Source organism: Chelonus insularis, unplaced genomic scaffold (genome assembly GCF_013357705.1).
Source record: "Chelonus insularis isolate UGA/USDA-ARS -01 unplaced genomic scaffold, ASM1335770v1 contig_326_pilon, whole genome shotgun sequence".
Taxonomy (NCBI): domain Eukaryota; kingdom Metazoa; phylum Arthropoda; class Insecta; order Hymenoptera; family Braconidae; genus Chelonus; species Chelonus insularis.
Window position 1 is genome coordinate 817,716 of NW_023276496.1, and position 16,165 is coordinate 833,880.

Genomic DNA, 16,165 nt, shown 5'->3' on the forward strand with positions numbered 1-16,165 from the left:
AGTCGTTATAAATGTAAATGGGATAGTCTTATTGTTTCTTTTGCATATTTATGCTACTAGGGATCGGCTGGACCAAAAGGAGAAAAAGGAGAGTATGGAGATATTGGACCACCAGGTCTTATGGGACCTCCTGGTTTGCCCGGCCCTCCAGTAAGTATTGACATTTTATGTATATATATGTAGACTTGTTTTCAGATTATTGTCTGCTACAATTTCGTTCAGCAGTATTATATCAAAATATTCTCGTTTTTAGGGTGCTCCTGGTCTTAAAGGCGAAAAGGGAGAAAAAGGAGAATCGGTTAGTTATTAAGTAATTACTCCAATTGAGAGAGAGAATTATAATCATTTCATGCTAATTGAATCATTGAAAATTTTCAGATTTCCATAGAATTATTTAAATAATTATTAATTTCAAATTTTATTTATAATTATAAATTAGAATCTTACTGATGAACAAATTGAATGAAATTTTCATGGCAACTGATCATTTTTAAGCTCAAGCTTGAAATAAAACTTTTGATGAACTTAATAACGTGAAAGTTATACAATTTTTTTATTTTATCAATGTACTTCTTTTCAATTAATACAGATTATTTTAAATTAGTACAATTCTTTTTAATCCAGTATCTATAAATAAAAAATTTCTCCTCACTAAAAAAATAATTGATTCACTCTCTCAATTGTATCGTTTATTTTAAACGAGATGAACTTAAATTAAAAAAAATTTTCTCTTTGTTTCATAATGGGAAAATGAACAATGCAGAAGTACAAAAAATTAAGAAGAAGACAGGTAAATTTTCCACATGACTTTGAATCTATTCTATTAATTTAAATGCATCATAGAATGTTACATTTAGTGATTGGCTAATTTTACATCAACTAAATGGATTCTCTGTGTGATTTTAGGGCGATGGAACATTCGAAGTTAACGCCGGTGAAGTGGTGAGTATTATCAACATCTATCAGAGATTCGATTAGCTAGTATCGATTGAAACTTGTAGCTCGTGTCGAGCTGATAGTTGAAATATAATCCTTTCATTGTTCACTCTTAGATAATGGGACCTCCCGGACCACCTGGACCCGCTGGTGCTCCAGGACTTCAAGGCCCTCCAGGCATAAAAGGAGATAGAGGACATGATGGTGCTAAAGGCGAGCCTGTCAGTAGAACTTTGCTTACCATTATTTAAGTATTTTATTCTGTAGCTCTAACTTGGCCTGACAGATGTTTAAAAATACAATTTTATTTGAATAAATAATAGACTCTTGAGAATACAGCGCCAGGTTAAGGGCTCAAAGAGCATCAAAACGAATCACTAATGGCTTGACTTGAATGTTTTAGGGCGAGAAAGGCGCTAAGGGAGATCCTGGTCCGATGGGACTACCCGTAAGTATGAAATCAAATTCTTCAACTTGGATTAAAGTCAAAGAAAACCATATGTTTATTAAAAATACAACAACAAAAAAAAATGGAAAAGGAATATGATTTTCTGAGAAAAAGATTTTCGATAATGGATAGTAGTGATATTATTTCACATAAATTTTTAATACAATTTTGAATTTTTTAAGCTCTTTGAATCCTACATGAGATTTGTAAAATTAAAAGAGATATTTATGGAAAAAAAAAGTTATAAAAATTAAAATAAAAAGTTCAGTTGATGATGTTGGACTTTGTAGAAAATTTGCATAAAAAATCCTCAACTTCTAGGGACCTATGGGACTGAGAGGTGAATCTGGTCGACCAGGAGATGCTGGTAAACCAGGGGCGATGGTAAGAAAGCGGGCCTCGCGGTCCTAACGTCATCCAATACTAGCATTCATCAGTCAATTGTCGAAACTCGCCCTAATATTGTATCTCGCTCGCTCGCTTACTCAACTCAGAGATCTACCAATTTGTTTATCAAAATATTTATTAGAGATAACTAAATTTACGTAAACCTATGTAGGATTATTTATCCAATTCAATTTATATTCGAGTACAAGTTTCTTTTTCGAGAATCTATCAGTTGACTGTGTCGTTGGTATTTCTCAATTCATGGGAATATTATTTATTACCATGAAAGCTCAGGAATAATTTAAATAAGTTATTGAATTCATTTTCTTATATAACAAATCCTCATTCTTGTGCTTTCATTATTGATCACATTAACTTGAAAGTATAACATCATCCGGATTTGAGGAAATAATTATTGAATAATTCTCAATATTAATGGCGCCTTGACAACAGGTTGGCACGTGGTGATCCGACTAACAACTAACATGGGATAGGTCTGCTACAACTACTACTTCTTCTACTTCTACCAACAGAATAAATCGACAATAAACCTATCTAACTGTGCTCGAAATTGTTGCACAAATAATACACATCTATCAAGCGGATTTTTCATATTTAAAAAATATCATCAATCTCATACAGAAAAGTCTCTATAATTTTTATCATAACTCATTTAAACTTCTCCTCTCTATCAGTTCAATTAAACTTTTCCTTCACTTTTTTATTCATTCGGCACAGTTCTGTCAGATTCTCTAATCAAAATTATCTCTCTTATTTTCTTCTTTTTTATTCTTAAATTTAAACGACAGAGCAAAAGAAATTATGGAGACTCCACTGTGAATTGATTGCGATAATTATGATGACGCATTCGCCTCTTTAGGTAATCAACAGTCAAGCTTTTTTAATTACAAATATTCGACGCTGGTAAAGATTTTTTTTATTTAAAAAAATACTATCAGTTTGTTTTTCATATCAAGAAAGATATAATAATATTTATGTGCTATTTAAAAGTAAAGAAAGACTGAAATTAAAGAAGTTTGACTGAATTTTAACATGAATAATAACAGAGAAGAAAAAAATCCGCAACCTATTGAGAACGCGTCGATGCATATACAGTAAATATATATTTATATATATTTTGTCACTCAATAAGAGCAGTATTAATATGTGGATTCAAAGTAGTAATGTGTACTCAAGTACTGAGAATCCCCGTGCAGACTGTTATCAAACTGTCAAAATGATTTTAGAAGGGGGGAAAACAAAAATGTCCTTACGCAAAAGAAATGTAAAGAAAAGATAATTTATTGACAAAGACAAACTGGCTACTTAATTTGATGAATGGGAATTAATTGATTTAGGCTAGATAAAAATTGCTAACAAAATTTATTCAAAGCACTCTTCGTCTTTATCTATATCTGTATATCCTCTACATTTATAATCCTATACATATATATTATAAATATATACACCTGTTCTCCTCTTTCGTCCTTATAGCATAATTTTTGATGGAGCAAATGTTCAAAATATCATCGGAACTTTATCGATACTCAACAACTTTATCAAAATATTTTTTTGTTTCTTAAAAATGTTATTTTTATTCCAAGTATTTCACAAGTAATTTAGCCCACTGACTATTTGTACATAAAATATATTATGAAACTATTCCTTAGATTACAATGGGCTATTTACTTTCTTATGTAAGTACTTAAAAATACAAATAAAAAAAGAAGAATACTTAAAAGCGGATTACTTACAATTTAAAATGTCTAGAAATTAAATCAATAAAGTTCCGACAATTAAATCGAATTCTAGTTACTTAAAAAAAAAAAAAAAAGATAAATATTTAAAAAAATATATAATGGAAAGGAGGACATTAATACATTGATTGTATAACCGCTGTCAAAAGGCCTACGCTTCTCTTATCATGGGACATTTAAAAAAAAATGTAATAATTGCTAACTATTTAATTTAATATAGAAATAAGGATAAAAATGACGTTATGTATGTAAAATGAAAAGGATGTGTGTGCAAACCTTAATAAAGAACGTGACAGAGCGCGCGAGAGAGAGAGAGAGAGAGAAAGAGAGAAAGAAAAAAAAGGAAGAAAGATTTGCTGGGTAATTGAAGGAAGTTCGTTGTGGGTGTGGCTCATGTGTGCCAATAATTAAAAGCCTCGAGATATTTTTTTGTTTATTTTTTCGTCAGTTTATGTAATTAATTATTAATACGTACGAAATGATGAAGATTTACGCTGGCGTACTCTCGAGGTTATTTATATATAATTAATATCTGTATCAGTGCGATTGGTAATTAATTAATTATGTTATAGTTGTACTTTTATATATAAAAAAAAATATTAATACTTAATAATGATTAGTACTTAATAGTAGTTTTAAAATTAAGAAGATTTTTTTTTATTTATAATAAACACAAACACGCACACAAATATTCGTTCACATAATTTGTAACATACAAACAAAATTCCAATTCTAAATGTAATCGTCATAATTTATCTTATTTATAATTTTACGTTGAAACAATTAGATTACTAATATTTAAGATAAAATTAGAGAGTTTATCAATCTCTCTTAATCATTAATCTTAAGTGTAATCTTGTATTTGTTAATCGAAACGATTTCGTGATTGATAAAAAAGGCGATGATGACGATGATGATAACATTGCAACAAACGAAAAAAAAAATCCACAAATTACTAACAAATTTGTTTCATAATGTCCTGATTAATAAATAAGAATGTGCATGTGCCTGTTGCTTTATTTGCTTCTATAAAATAAACCCTCTAAATATAATCTTTGATTATTTCCTAGTTCAAATTAACAGCGATACGAATATGCAAATAAATGTCTCAACGACGTTTATTTCTTGCTACGACCAAGACGATTGCTCGTTCTAAATATCTATATTGCTGCAAGAAAGCATTCGTGCTAGTTCACTGCCTTGTCCATCTTTTTATGCTCCTTCATAATTTTTTGCAAAAAACACTCATCGAAACACATGCTCTGGTCAGAAGTACTCTGTTTTACAGCCTGTGCTGATAAGTATCTATGAAAATAGCACAATATGACATCATGTAATAATGGTGGCGTTGATGCTGTTGTTGATGATGATGATGATTTCTATTATTTAAAAACTACACAGAGTAAAAACATAGTAATTGATGATCAGTATAAGCATCCAGTGTGAGGTAGCGGTGCATAGTGTGCGCTCGTCGGTTATTAACGTCAGAAATCAAATTCCTCACATTTGTCATTATTTGAATACATTCTTTTGGTTGACATGGTTTACTCTCCCTTTCAGGGACCACCAGGATTAGATGGTATGAAGGTAAGAAAAAATAATGTATCTTGACGAATATTACAGAAGGTCTCAAGAGAAAAATTAATTTTCAAAAAGACATAATAACTTTATCAATTAACTCAGATAATTGATGGTAAATAAAAATTTTCTGTCTTTAATGAGTCATTATTAACTGATTATTATGGCGAAAAAGAAATCATCTTTTTGGAAATTATTTTTTCTCTTGATAAAAAGAAGAATTAATACTGATGACTAAATTACAGGGTGCCCAAGGTGAACCGGGAATCAAGGGAGAACGTGGGGATTCAGGTCTGCCCGTAAGTTTAGTTCGTAGCATAATAAACAGAAAAACAGTTTGATAAGTTGAATAAACTAACCAGACAAATTAACTTGGTGTACAACACATTCAGCTTAGTTAATTACATTTCACATCTGTCTTCAGGGTACTGATGGGATTCCTGGTGCTCAGGTATAGCTTCCGACCTTGTCAACAGCCCATCCGCTCACCTGTCGCACCATTACCGCAATCAAACTTTCACTCTCCTATGATCACTGCTGGAGAGAAGTCAAACTAACTCCAGCTTACCCTTAATTCACGAAAGCCCATCTTACTTCTCCATTTATCCCAACTCACACCCTAGTCCAAGCTCCAAGCATGTTTCTGTCTCAGTCACTCCTATTATCAATGGCTCTGCATGCCCTCCGGGCCTGCCGGAAATCCGGCTCTTCCTCCCAACAATTTCACACTTCCTTGGCGATTAATCACTCCTGCAATGTGACCGTATTACAGGGTTCCAAAGGCGACAAAGGTGCCCCCGGCGCAACCGTGAGTATCCTAAACACGAGTTATGTCCCATTATTAAGTGCGTCGAGTAAAGCTGTCGGCTTTAACGGGTATGAAAACGCTCGATGATCTCTTGTGTCTGCGAATATATAGACGTAATATCTATACTACTTTATCTGTACTATTTGTGTGGTATATATGTATATGCATATACATATATACCTAAAGTACTAACGAGAGAGCAAGATAAATACCTATCTATATCTGTCGGTTGTCGAATCCAGAAACGCGATGCTAGGTCGCTGCCACCACCATATTCGCTAGACAATGGAGGGTCGTAGCCCTTATACCAAGCTCTCAACTCCCCTGCAGTATGGACTTTTGCCAAGGGAATCGCTACGCATCCCTTTGCACTGGACCTCTGCATGCGAATTACGTAAAAAGCTTTTTTTTAACCCTCCAACTAAATTTTTTTTTTTTTTAGCAAAAAAATTTTCAACACTCCTTTTTTATATATACATTATATTGTCATCTCTCATAATAATATCTGTCAATTCATTAAACTACATACTCAAGACGAGAGCACTCTGCACATCAGCTCCCCCCACAATTACGTAAATTCAGAGCGCATAGAAATTTTTCAGCTAATATGTAATTGCTTGGCCTAATTGCACGCGCGTACCAAATAAAATAAACCAAGCTTTATTGTGCAAGACCACAATCATTCCACTGACAATAATACTAATTCCAGGGCGAACCAGGTAAAAAAGGTAAAAGAGGTGACAAAGGAAATAAAGGTGAACAAGGCGTTCCTGGACTAGATGCTCCTTGTCCTCTTGGAAATGATGGTCTACCACTTGCTGGATGTGGTTGGAGAGGACCTCAGGTATTTTTTCGATTTACTTCGATTTCATTCAATTTTGTCATTTCTTTTTCGTAACAGTGGGCAAAATTACTAATTCTAACTAATTTCTCTAGTAACATAATGTTTAAAAATAATTTTTAATACTTATTATCCAACATTTTAGTTATCTATAAATAGTCCATTTTAATATGTATGAAGTAAAGAAAAATTTATAATGGGAGTTCATTCAATTTGAGATAAAATGTACGGATAAAAAATATAAGTAGATTAATATTTAATAGAAATTTGAATGAGAAAAATTTGGATTGAAATGATAATAGATAATTAGTATTTATTCTAAAAACAAAAAAGTCTTTTTAATCAAATAATAAATATTTCTAGTATTTTAAAACGTTCACTTTCAATTATTCTAAAAGTCTAAAAATTTTAATGATGAAATTATTTAAAAATAACATCAGTTTGGGCTTTTGCAATAATAATTTTAACAAAAAATGGGATTTTTGGTGCTTTGTTGTGCAAATATTGAGTGTGTCTTTAGCAGGACGTCGTGAGTACACCAAGCTCAACCCATGAAGAACCTGAACCAGCAGAAACAGACTACGATAACCGGAATACAGAGGAGGATGAGTACGACGAGGAATACGCAGACCCTAATGGCAATCTCGCTGAGAAATAATGCCCGTTTTCTCTTTTTACGTCGAAATCGCAACCCTCCTACTACACAATCGACAATCTCCGCTATCATATCATCACAACTACCAACGCCGAAGCATACCTACACTCATCGATATCTAGTTCTACTGATGCTGCTACTGTTGAACTCATCTGCACTACCAAACTAACTCACCCATCCGGTAATTTTGGATCCCTCCGTAACAATGTAATACCGTTTGATAGGGTGAATTTCGGGTCTTAACTTGCATGGGGCGGACGCATGAAATTGGAATTTTCACATCCATTGGTTGCATTGCAAAATCATTTTATTCGTGTTGTATTTATGTATTCAATATAATATCGAACACAATATTATGAAATACTGTTAGCTGAAAAAAATGAATGATGTATTAACGCAAAAAAATTTCATTAGTTTCGTCGCTTTTGAATATAATTTTATGAGCAATTTTGGCTTGAATAGATTTAAAAGGAATTTTTAATCAAATCAACAAACAATTATTCATAAATAACACATTAAAAACCCGTAACAGTTAATACTTTCATATTTTCTATGAAAATAAAAAAGTTTACCCTTTAAAACTTTCAAGCCAGAAGACCTCTTTAATGTTTAGTAGATTTTTATTGCGTATTGTGTTTTTGCAGTCGAGAATATTACGTGAATGGTTACTGGAGGAAGGAGAGCAACAGAAGCAGCAACAGAAGATTCATAAAAGAGAAAGACACTAAAACTTCATCAGGAAGCAATTGAAAACGACCAATTTATTTCTACGCTCATCTCTACTTGCCAATCCCCCAAGGATAAACCACGTGGGAGGGCCTGCATTTCGACGAGTTCGACAAACGAGTCAATAATTATATACCCAGTGAATTCCAGGTCTTGGCCGTAAGTGTTGTAAATAAATGTACTTACAGTGTAACCAAGCAACCAAGTGTGTACGTGTATATCGTGAGTCCATGTGTGTGTGTATAAAATAATCTGTGGAAAAAAAACACAAAAATAAATATAGTATGTTAATTATAATAAAATAAACCAATAGAATATTGCTCTAATTAATAAATAAAATCACAACAAAAAAATTATTGGACAGAAAACAATCATTAATGAATAATTAATTTATAACAAATAATCTTCTTAGTATATTATTTTTATACCATACAAAAATATGATTATTATATATTTCTATATGTTATTAAAATTATAATTATAATATATCGATTAATATGTACACATGTTGATGTTTAATAAAAAATTTATTAGTGATTCTTTATGAGGATAAATAATAAATGCTCCTTTCAATAATAATATCACACCATTTACTTCACTTACTCATCAACTATTAATTTTTAAAAAGTTTGAATTTTTTAAAATATTTTTGTACGACGTCTTTTGGATATGGTTTAGCTACTAAACATGTTGGAATATTTTCTGGTTGTTCGATCCAAAGCTTATGATGTACTTTCTCTTCCGCCAGCTTTGTGTGCAAATCGTTTAAGCTTTTCTCGTCCGGCGCCTATACAAATCATATTTTCAGCTTATACCATCTATTTTCCTTTATATTATATTCTATGTTACATTATGTATAAAAGAAAATAGACACAAAGAAAATAAGTAACATAATAATGTTGATGATGATAATAATAAAGATAAGATAAAATATACATTGTATATGAATAATTTTTAATAAAAAAAAACTGCGTTACCTCTAAAACCACTTTGTGCATATTATCCAGGTCTTCTAGGTACGCTTTTGTATACTGATCGTCATAAAAAAGATGTGTAACTGCTGTACATGCATGACAAGCTTGAGCTATCACTGCTCCAACAGGCCATCCCATTGATTTCATCAAGTCGCCTCTGACTACAACATACTGCACTATTCCTGACATTTTGACAGCTCTGAAAGTGAAAATAATATTTTTTCAGAACAATGAATGTGAAGGTTATTGAAAATCAAGATAAAAAGTTCAACAAAAGTAAAATAAAATCAATAGTGAAATATTAGTAATAAAGTATTGTAATTTATTAGCAAAGAATTTTTATTATTAAAAAAGACTTTCATGAATCTGCATGTACATCATTTGTAATCTGTATACACATTATTTATGAATTATAATTGAGTTGATTTGCAGCTTACAATTTTTACAAAGCTATAAATTACAGCTTTACATTAAAAAATTTTTATACTATAAATTATGAAATTTCCATTTCTATTTATTGATAAAAGAATACTCTTCTAAGTTAATTTACTTCTACTTTGCATATGTACTTAACGAAGATAACGATTCAGTGAAATATTCCTATAATGAATGTTTCCAACTAACAGAGAATACTCAATAAGATGACTTGGCTACAACAAACTTGATAATTTCAAGTAACAATTTTCATGAAGTAATTGCAGTCAACATTTTTAGCATATTATTTACAATGTTGATTTTGTGTCTGTAAATATCTTGCTTTATAAGCTCGAATAATAAGACGTTTGTTAATAATAGGTATATATATAAAAATTATTTTCTGAATATTCTAATTCTTTACCTGTTCCTTGAAAAAATTGTTACTTGTAAAAATAATTCTTCATGAATGTTCCTTTTGAAAATAAAAGCATGAAACATTCAATAGATTTATCACTTTCAATCTACGTGATTCATCTACCTCTTTCTTTGGACAAACTGACACCCAATTCCATGTCTTTTTTTAAATAGAGACAACCAACCAGCACTTGCTTTGAAATCGTCAGAACCCCCTTGAATCTTGTTGAAATATAGTGCCTTCTTTCGAAGAATAGGACCACTTATGGGATCTCCTTTGCTTCTCTGCTGACAAACCCAATCAAATAGAGCTTTCTCCAGTGCACTGTCTTCAATTCCTCTGAATCTTCTTTTTTCTAAACTTCCACCGCATGTTTCTAATATTTTTTTTCGTTCTAGTATATCATTTTTATTTTTTTTAATATTGGATATAGTAGACTTTGCAACGTTAAATTCGTCTGCTAGTTGTGTGGCATTTTCTCCATTTCCTAGTCGTTTTAAAATTTGAAGACGATCTTGAAGAGTTAAACTATTTCTTTTATAGATTTCCTAAAAGCAATGAATATGAAATAATTGAATGCGAAACATTGAGTTATTTTAATGAAAAATGCGACAAAAAACTTACTTGTATGTTATATTTTAATGATAAATAAATGAAAGTTCTTCAGTGTACCTTTGTTATATTATTTTTGTCACAGAAAATTGAAAAAAAAATTACGATAGTTTTAGAAAGTATGAAAAAAAAAGAATTATTACCTTAAAACAAGATATTTGTCATACAGAAATCAAAATACTACTATCCAGAGATCAAATAGTCTAAAAATATTTACCTTTGAACTAATTACGTTATTAGCCATAATCATTGTCCAATTTAAACTAAATATTATTTGACACTTCAAGTAAAATCAGTGCAAACACTACACTCGTAAACAAACTCTCAGGTTATGCAAAATTGTATGAGCTTGGATAAGCTACTTTCAAGCTTTGCGCATGAAACTGCGCAGTGTACACTGGGGATTTGTTAGATGCCGTAAAAATAAAAATAATAGAAAATATCAAATTCATGAACATTCCAAACTTTAAAATGACACATAATCTATTCTTAGATTTTCTTTAAAAATTATACTATTTTCGAAGAAGTCTAATAATTTTTTTCCAACATAAAATACGTATAGTGCCTAAAAGGTTACAATGGCAAATTTTTAGTTACAATAGAAAGAGGATAAATATATTCTTATTGATTAAAGATTACTATAATTACAGAGCCTAACTAGTTAATAAGCTAAATAATAACGTAAACATTAACAATTACATGATTTTATCGTTGATTTATCTAAAAATTCATTCAAAAATTGCTCCCACGTCCAATTACTATACGCATCACAATCATTCAGACTAATTTACCGACTTTGTTTGCGAATAAACAGTTTTCTCATTTTCTAGTTATCTTTTGCGACTATAGAGGCGCTGTATTCAATGACTAGGAGCGCCCCCCCTACTTCTGTACAAGTAAACTTCGAAGCGCATTCCTCACGGTTGAGACGCAGTTGAACATTAATCGTTTTATACTAAACAACAAACAGACGCTTTGGTGAATATTTTGCGAAAATACATCAAAATGAAAGTGAAAAAAGACCGTGGAGAAACAAAAACACTTAAATTAACAAGTGTTCCTAAATCTGGTGAATCATCTTTAAAGAAAGCGGTTTCTAACGTTAAAAAAATTCTAAAGGTATGCAACACACGCCATAACATAACCTCTGAATCACATGTTAGTTTTTATTTCTTTTTTTAATATAAAGAAAATATTCTTGTGTTTATTAGAATGATGAAGACAGCCAAGGTCTAGTAAAACCACTCATAAAACCAAAAAAAGAAGCAAATATTATTAAAATTAAAGGAATCAAAAAATCCGAAAAAGTACCTGCTCAATCTTCTGGATCCAAGGGATCAAACGAAAGAGGCATCATCTATATTGGCCACATTCCACACGGATTTTACGAACCACAGATGAAGGAATATTTCTCACAATTTGGAGTAGTAACAAATGTTCGGGTATCAAGATCAAAAATAACTGGTAAATCTAAGGGATACGGGTTTGTGGAATTTGCACATTCAGAAGTAGCAAAAATAGCAGCTGAATCAATGAACAATTATTTAATGTTCGGTCGACTAGTGAAGACAGAATATATTCCCCCGGAAAAGCAACATGATAAATACTTCAGCGGTCGATCATGGTCATCAAAAAGTTACCCAAAATTATGGAACAGAAAAAAAGCTATTAGAAGAATAAATTCATTATCAGAAACTGATAATAGTAAAGATGAATTTAAAAAAACTTTTAATAGCCTAACGAAATTATCTAAAAAATTAAAAGCGTCAGGAATTAATTATAATATAAAATTAGGCGCTATGCAAATTTAAGTTGTAATTGTTTTTTTACTTCATGTTATTACAAAATTATTTGTATTATAACATAACGCAATTAACTAAATAAATATTTTTATCTAAATAATATGTTTTTATTTTGTCTTTAAAAATATAAACTTTTTTTTTTGGTTTAAAAAAAAATGCCTGAGTTACAAACTCATGAATATTGTCTAAATAATAAAATTAATCATCAGATGCGTCTCTAAGTCCTACATTTGCTTCCAGAGTTGTAGAAATATTTTTGGTACGTTTCCATTTCATTCTTCTGTTTTGAAACCAAACTTTTACCTAAAACCAATATCTTCTCAATTAAACTCAAAAGCGAAATTGAGAACAAACTTCATTGAACAATAGATAATGACTTTAGTGTATAATTACCTGACGTTCAGTCAAGTTTAAAGCAACAGCAATTTCGTACCTTCTAAGTCTCGTTAAATAATTACTATGCGTAAACTCAAGCTCAAGATGTCGAACTTGTTGCTTTGTGAATGCAGTTCTCTCCTTCCTTACCTTTACAGTAACCCGTTTATTATTTTTTTTTCCGGAATCTATGAAAGGATTAAAACTTTTATAATTTCATTGAAAAGATAAGTGGTTTACCTTATGAATAAAACTAAGAAAAATTCTATTAATAATTTTTATAAATGCTTTTCAATAATTTCACTTGCTCAATAAATTATAACTAGTGTTAACATATCAAACTCTAGAATAATTTTTAAATAACTTTCTAAATTTTATGAGAGATATAATAATCTAATAATACAAGGTGATGAAGAAAGTTACAACCAAGTTTATCTTCATCTTTTTGTGAACAAAAAGGACGGAGATGAAGTCTATAAGATTATACATGTAAAATCAAATCTTCTATCGTAATCGAGCGGTCTTGCTTTTATGACATCATTTTAATCTCGCTAAAAATTCTGATGAGTGATCCAAAAGAAAATCCAGCGTAATAAAAACTAGTTGACTATCGCAACGTCTTCTTGCAAGATGTGTCCCAGAACGAGTCTCTTTCTTTCTCTCTCATTCTTGTCAGTAACTACTTTTTGTAAGTGTACATCAACGAATGATAAAGAACTCGATTATGTTAGTTATCAATTTAAATTAATTTTCACTACTGCACACACTGTTATTAAATTCTTTCATAATATTGCTAATGTTCATATTCAATTGTAAGAAATATCTAGTAAACAGAAGAAAATCTAAAAGTTTAATCTAAAAATATTTAACAATTTTTTATTATAAAATTTTCTTCGATAGATGAATTATTTCGAATTCTTTCTCATCGAATAATGATGAACAAATTTTTTAACGATTATATAATGCTACATCTGATAAATTACTACGCACCAAGCGTATTTATGATGCAAATATTTAGGTAATGGTCAGTTATAGCCATAATGGCGGAGTAAATGTCATCATAGCATGTAAAGAAAAATAATAAAAACGAAAATAATGATCACAAAAATCCTCATCAAAGTATTACGAAGGAAAAGTCAACTTGCCGTATTCGGATGTTGAAGACTCGACCATCAAGTCTTCCTCGATGCGTTCAGTTAACTCCAAGTCATCGAACATCTGAGTACCGTTTGGAAACTCTTGGTAATCGTAATTTTGCTCAGTTGTTGATACTGATAATGATCCTTGAAAATAAGAAACATTTGTCCCAAGAAACGAGTGCGATGAAGTTCTAGGTAATCTATCAATAGATATTATTTCTGAGCTATTAAATACATTATTACTCGTAGAATAGTCCCATCTAAAAAAAGATCATCTTGATAAATAAAAATTGGCCAATAAAACTATCCAACTATTTGTTTATCAAAAGTTTAAATCAACTATTACCGTGCTTGGTTACTATCATTGTAATTTGACTGCCTTTGGTTCCAACAAGATTCTAGTGAATTGGAAAATAAAATAGATGGACTGTGTGATGCTGGAGGTGTAGGTGGAAGAACAAAAGATTCATTATTGAATGTTCCAGGTTCTGAATAATATTGAGAAACAGTGCAATCTTTAGAAAAAGAACAATCCATGCTTTTTGTAGTTTACGAACACTGAGATCGAAATTATAAAACACTCTTCACTAAGTCTGATTTTTCAAACATGTAGAAGCATAAACACTGAAATTAAAATAATCAAACTGAGAATTTATTTATTTTTTTTTTTCTATTTTCTCCTCAATATCGTCCAGTTTGTCTCGTATCAAACTGGAAAGTGGTCAGGGCCAGTAATCACGAGCTTACACTTGAGATGCATGAATAAAAAGCCTCGAATGAGAGATGAGATTAATGTAGGAGTAGGGAAGAGGAAAAAGATACGTCTTCGCATTATAAACTAACCAATCACAGTCTGCAAATAGTAACATCTTTGGGTTAACAAGTGTGAATGTCACATGTCAGAAAGTAACGACAAATAGTGGGCGGTCTTAAAATTTTTTTAGCCAACTTTCAAAGAGCGATGGTCACCCAAATGATGGAGAGAACATTTTTTCCAACCATTTTAGGAAATCACATTGTTTTTAGAGTTATTTAATAGCACTTTACCCTTTATAATTGTGTCAGCAAATACATAAATAGTCTCTAGGGTGGTCCTGATGATTCCACGGAAAATGCAGGCATTAATCAACTCAAGGGATGCAAATATGCTCTACACTCTCGATGAAGATATCCATCATATATCATGAAAATAAATAATGAGCAGTGATTTCGATTTATTCAAGAAATTTTTTCTCACTTTTTAAACTAGAAATAGAAAAGTTAATAAAAGTAAAAGAGAGCTTGAGAAAGTTTGAAACCGTGAGAAATTTCTAAGAGATAATGAGAAGCACAGATTTTAATGTCAAGTTATTTATTTATTACTCACAAAGTGTTTTTTTGATGTTAAAGTTCAACAGCTAACATGAGTAATCTAATTAAATATTAGAAGATCTTATAACATAAATATCAAGTACTTGTATTTAGAACTTAATATTAATTTATTCCAGAGAAACACTTTTGAGCTTTTTGTATGTTCAATAATATTTCAATTAAATATTTAATGTAAATAATTTAATGATTTTAATAATTGAATTTTATATACGGTATGTTGATGATGATTGCATCAGTTTAAAAACAGACGTACTCAAGAAGCAGACACTCAAGGATCGTAATAAACCGCAAGGGAGATAGATTAAGCTCGTAAGGGCTTTTCTGGTCAACACAAGATGCTCGTCTCGTAGTTCTGGCAGTAGTTCCTCGTCCGTGACCAAGCACCAAGCACCAAGAGTCTGTGAATTTCTTTTTTCTTGTGTAAACATCGCGAATTTAATACAATATGGACAACCGATGGAGAACACCAGGTATTAATAAAAATAACTTGTTTATTTCAATTAACTAACTTTGTTTAATAAGTTTTAACTACTAAGAACTTTTTCGAAATTTTCTGTTCAGGAATTGCTGAAGTTACTATGCAAGCTTATGCACGTCGACATGGACTCGCAGAAGCGAATGAGCCAAAATGTTGGAAACCAAGAGCTAAGCCCATTGCTCTGACTATCGTGTGCGTCATTATTTTGGCCCTAGCTATTTACTGGCTTATTGTCGGGCCAATATTTGAAAGCCAAAGACAACAAAGGAGAAGCAGAGGTGAAAGGAATTGTGAATAAACAATTTTCATACTGTTTTTTTTTTTTCTTATTTTATCACAAAAATGTATAAAATATAATAATTATTATTATACTCATAACTTGTGCCTAAAATATATTATAATATAATTAAATAAAATAATCTAATTATAGCAATGGAGGATTGCTG

At 30.9% G+C, this 16,165-nt stretch overlaps 4 protein-coding genes across 17 annotated transcripts in view; 2 read left to right on the forward strand and 2 right to left on the reverse strand.

The window, feature by feature from the left end:
• LOC118065999 (collagen alpha chain CG42342-like) overlaps positions 1–8,499 on the forward strand; it is an 82,292-nt gene extending 73,793 nt beyond the window's left edge. For 9 of the 10 annotated variants that reach the window (XM_035081682.1, XM_035081685.1, XM_035081676.1 and 6 more), the window contains 14 exons: positions 61–150; positions 254–298; positions 764–790; positions 907–942; positions 1,053–1,157; positions 1,340–1,384; positions 1,706–1,768; positions 5,089–5,115; positions 5,352–5,405; positions 5,531–5,557; positions 5,879–5,914; positions 6,624–6,758; positions 7,276–7,591; positions 8,055–8,499. In XM_035081682.1, coding sequence (XP_034937573.1) covers positions 61–150; positions 254–298; positions 764–790; positions 907–942; positions 1,053–1,157; positions 1,340–1,384; positions 1,706–1,768; positions 5,089–5,115; positions 5,352–5,405; positions 5,531–5,557; positions 5,879–5,914; positions 6,624–6,758; positions 7,276–7,413 — 828 coding nt within the window. In that variant the 3' untranslated portion in view covers positions 7,414–7,591; positions 8,055–8,499. The remainder of the gene's footprint in view (positions 1–60; positions 151–253; positions 299–763; positions 791–906; positions 943–1,052; positions 1,158–1,339; positions 1,385–1,705; positions 1,769–5,088; positions 5,116–5,351; positions 5,406–5,530; positions 5,558–5,878; positions 5,915–6,623; positions 6,759–7,275; positions 7,592–8,054) is intronic. The other variant, XM_035081686.1, reaches the window with a different exon arrangement.
• A 145-nt stretch (positions 8,500–8,644) lies between these two features.
• Positions 8,645–11,349, reverse strand: LOC118066013 (putative peptidyl-tRNA hydrolase PTRHD1). Of its 4 annotated transcripts, XM_035081712.1 has the most exons (4): positions 10,772–10,969; positions 10,066–10,490; positions 9,114–9,309; positions 8,645–8,923 (listed from the first exon to the last, which is right to left on the reverse strand). In XM_035081712.1, the coding sequence occupies exons 1-4, from the start codon at positions 10,802–10,804 to the stop codon at positions 8,750–8,752; spliced, it is 828 nt and encodes a 275-aa protein (XP_034937603.1). In that variant the 5' UTR covers positions 10,805–10,969; the 3' UTR covers positions 8,645–8,749. The 4 variants fall into 4 exon arrangements, with proteins under 4 accessions (XP_034937603.1, XP_034937606.1, XP_034937605.1 ...); XM_035081715.1 differs by lacking the exons at positions 10,066–10,490; positions 10,772–10,969 and adding an exon at positions 11,254–11,349; XM_035081714.1 differs by lacking the exon at positions 10,066–10,490 and having other exon boundaries at positions 10,772–10,960.
• Positions 11,350–11,463: 114 nt separating this feature from the next.
• On the forward strand, positions 11,464–12,416 carry LOC118066006 (MKI67 FHA domain-interacting nucleolar phosphoprotein). Its single transcript, XM_035081692.1, has 2 exons — positions 11,464–11,673; positions 11,766–12,416. The coding sequence occupies exons 1-2, from the start codon at positions 11,560–11,562 to the stop codon at positions 12,363–12,365; spliced, it is 714 nt and encodes a 237-aa protein (XP_034937583.1). The 5' UTR covers positions 11,464–11,559; the 3' UTR covers positions 12,366–12,416.
• Positions 12,417–12,523: 107 nt separating this feature from the next.
• btn (buttonless) lies at positions 12,524–15,841 on the reverse strand. 2 transcript variants are annotated; one of them, XM_035081742.1, is made up of 5 exons: positions 15,751–15,841; positions 14,217–14,494; positions 13,877–14,130; positions 12,750–12,919; positions 12,524–12,659 (listed from the first exon to the last, which is right to left on the reverse strand). In XM_035081742.1, the coding sequence occupies exons 2-5, from the start codon at positions 14,405–14,407 to the stop codon at positions 12,555–12,557; spliced, it is 720 nt and encodes a 239-aa protein (XP_034937633.1). In that variant the 5' UTR covers positions 14,408–14,494; positions 15,751–15,841; the 3' UTR covers positions 12,524–12,554. The 2 variants fall into 2 exon arrangements, with proteins under 2 accessions (XP_034937633.1, XP_034937632.1); XM_035081741.1 differs by lacking the exon at positions 15,751–15,841 and adding an exon at positions 15,495–15,626.
• Positions 15,842–16,165: the final 324 nt, after the last annotated feature.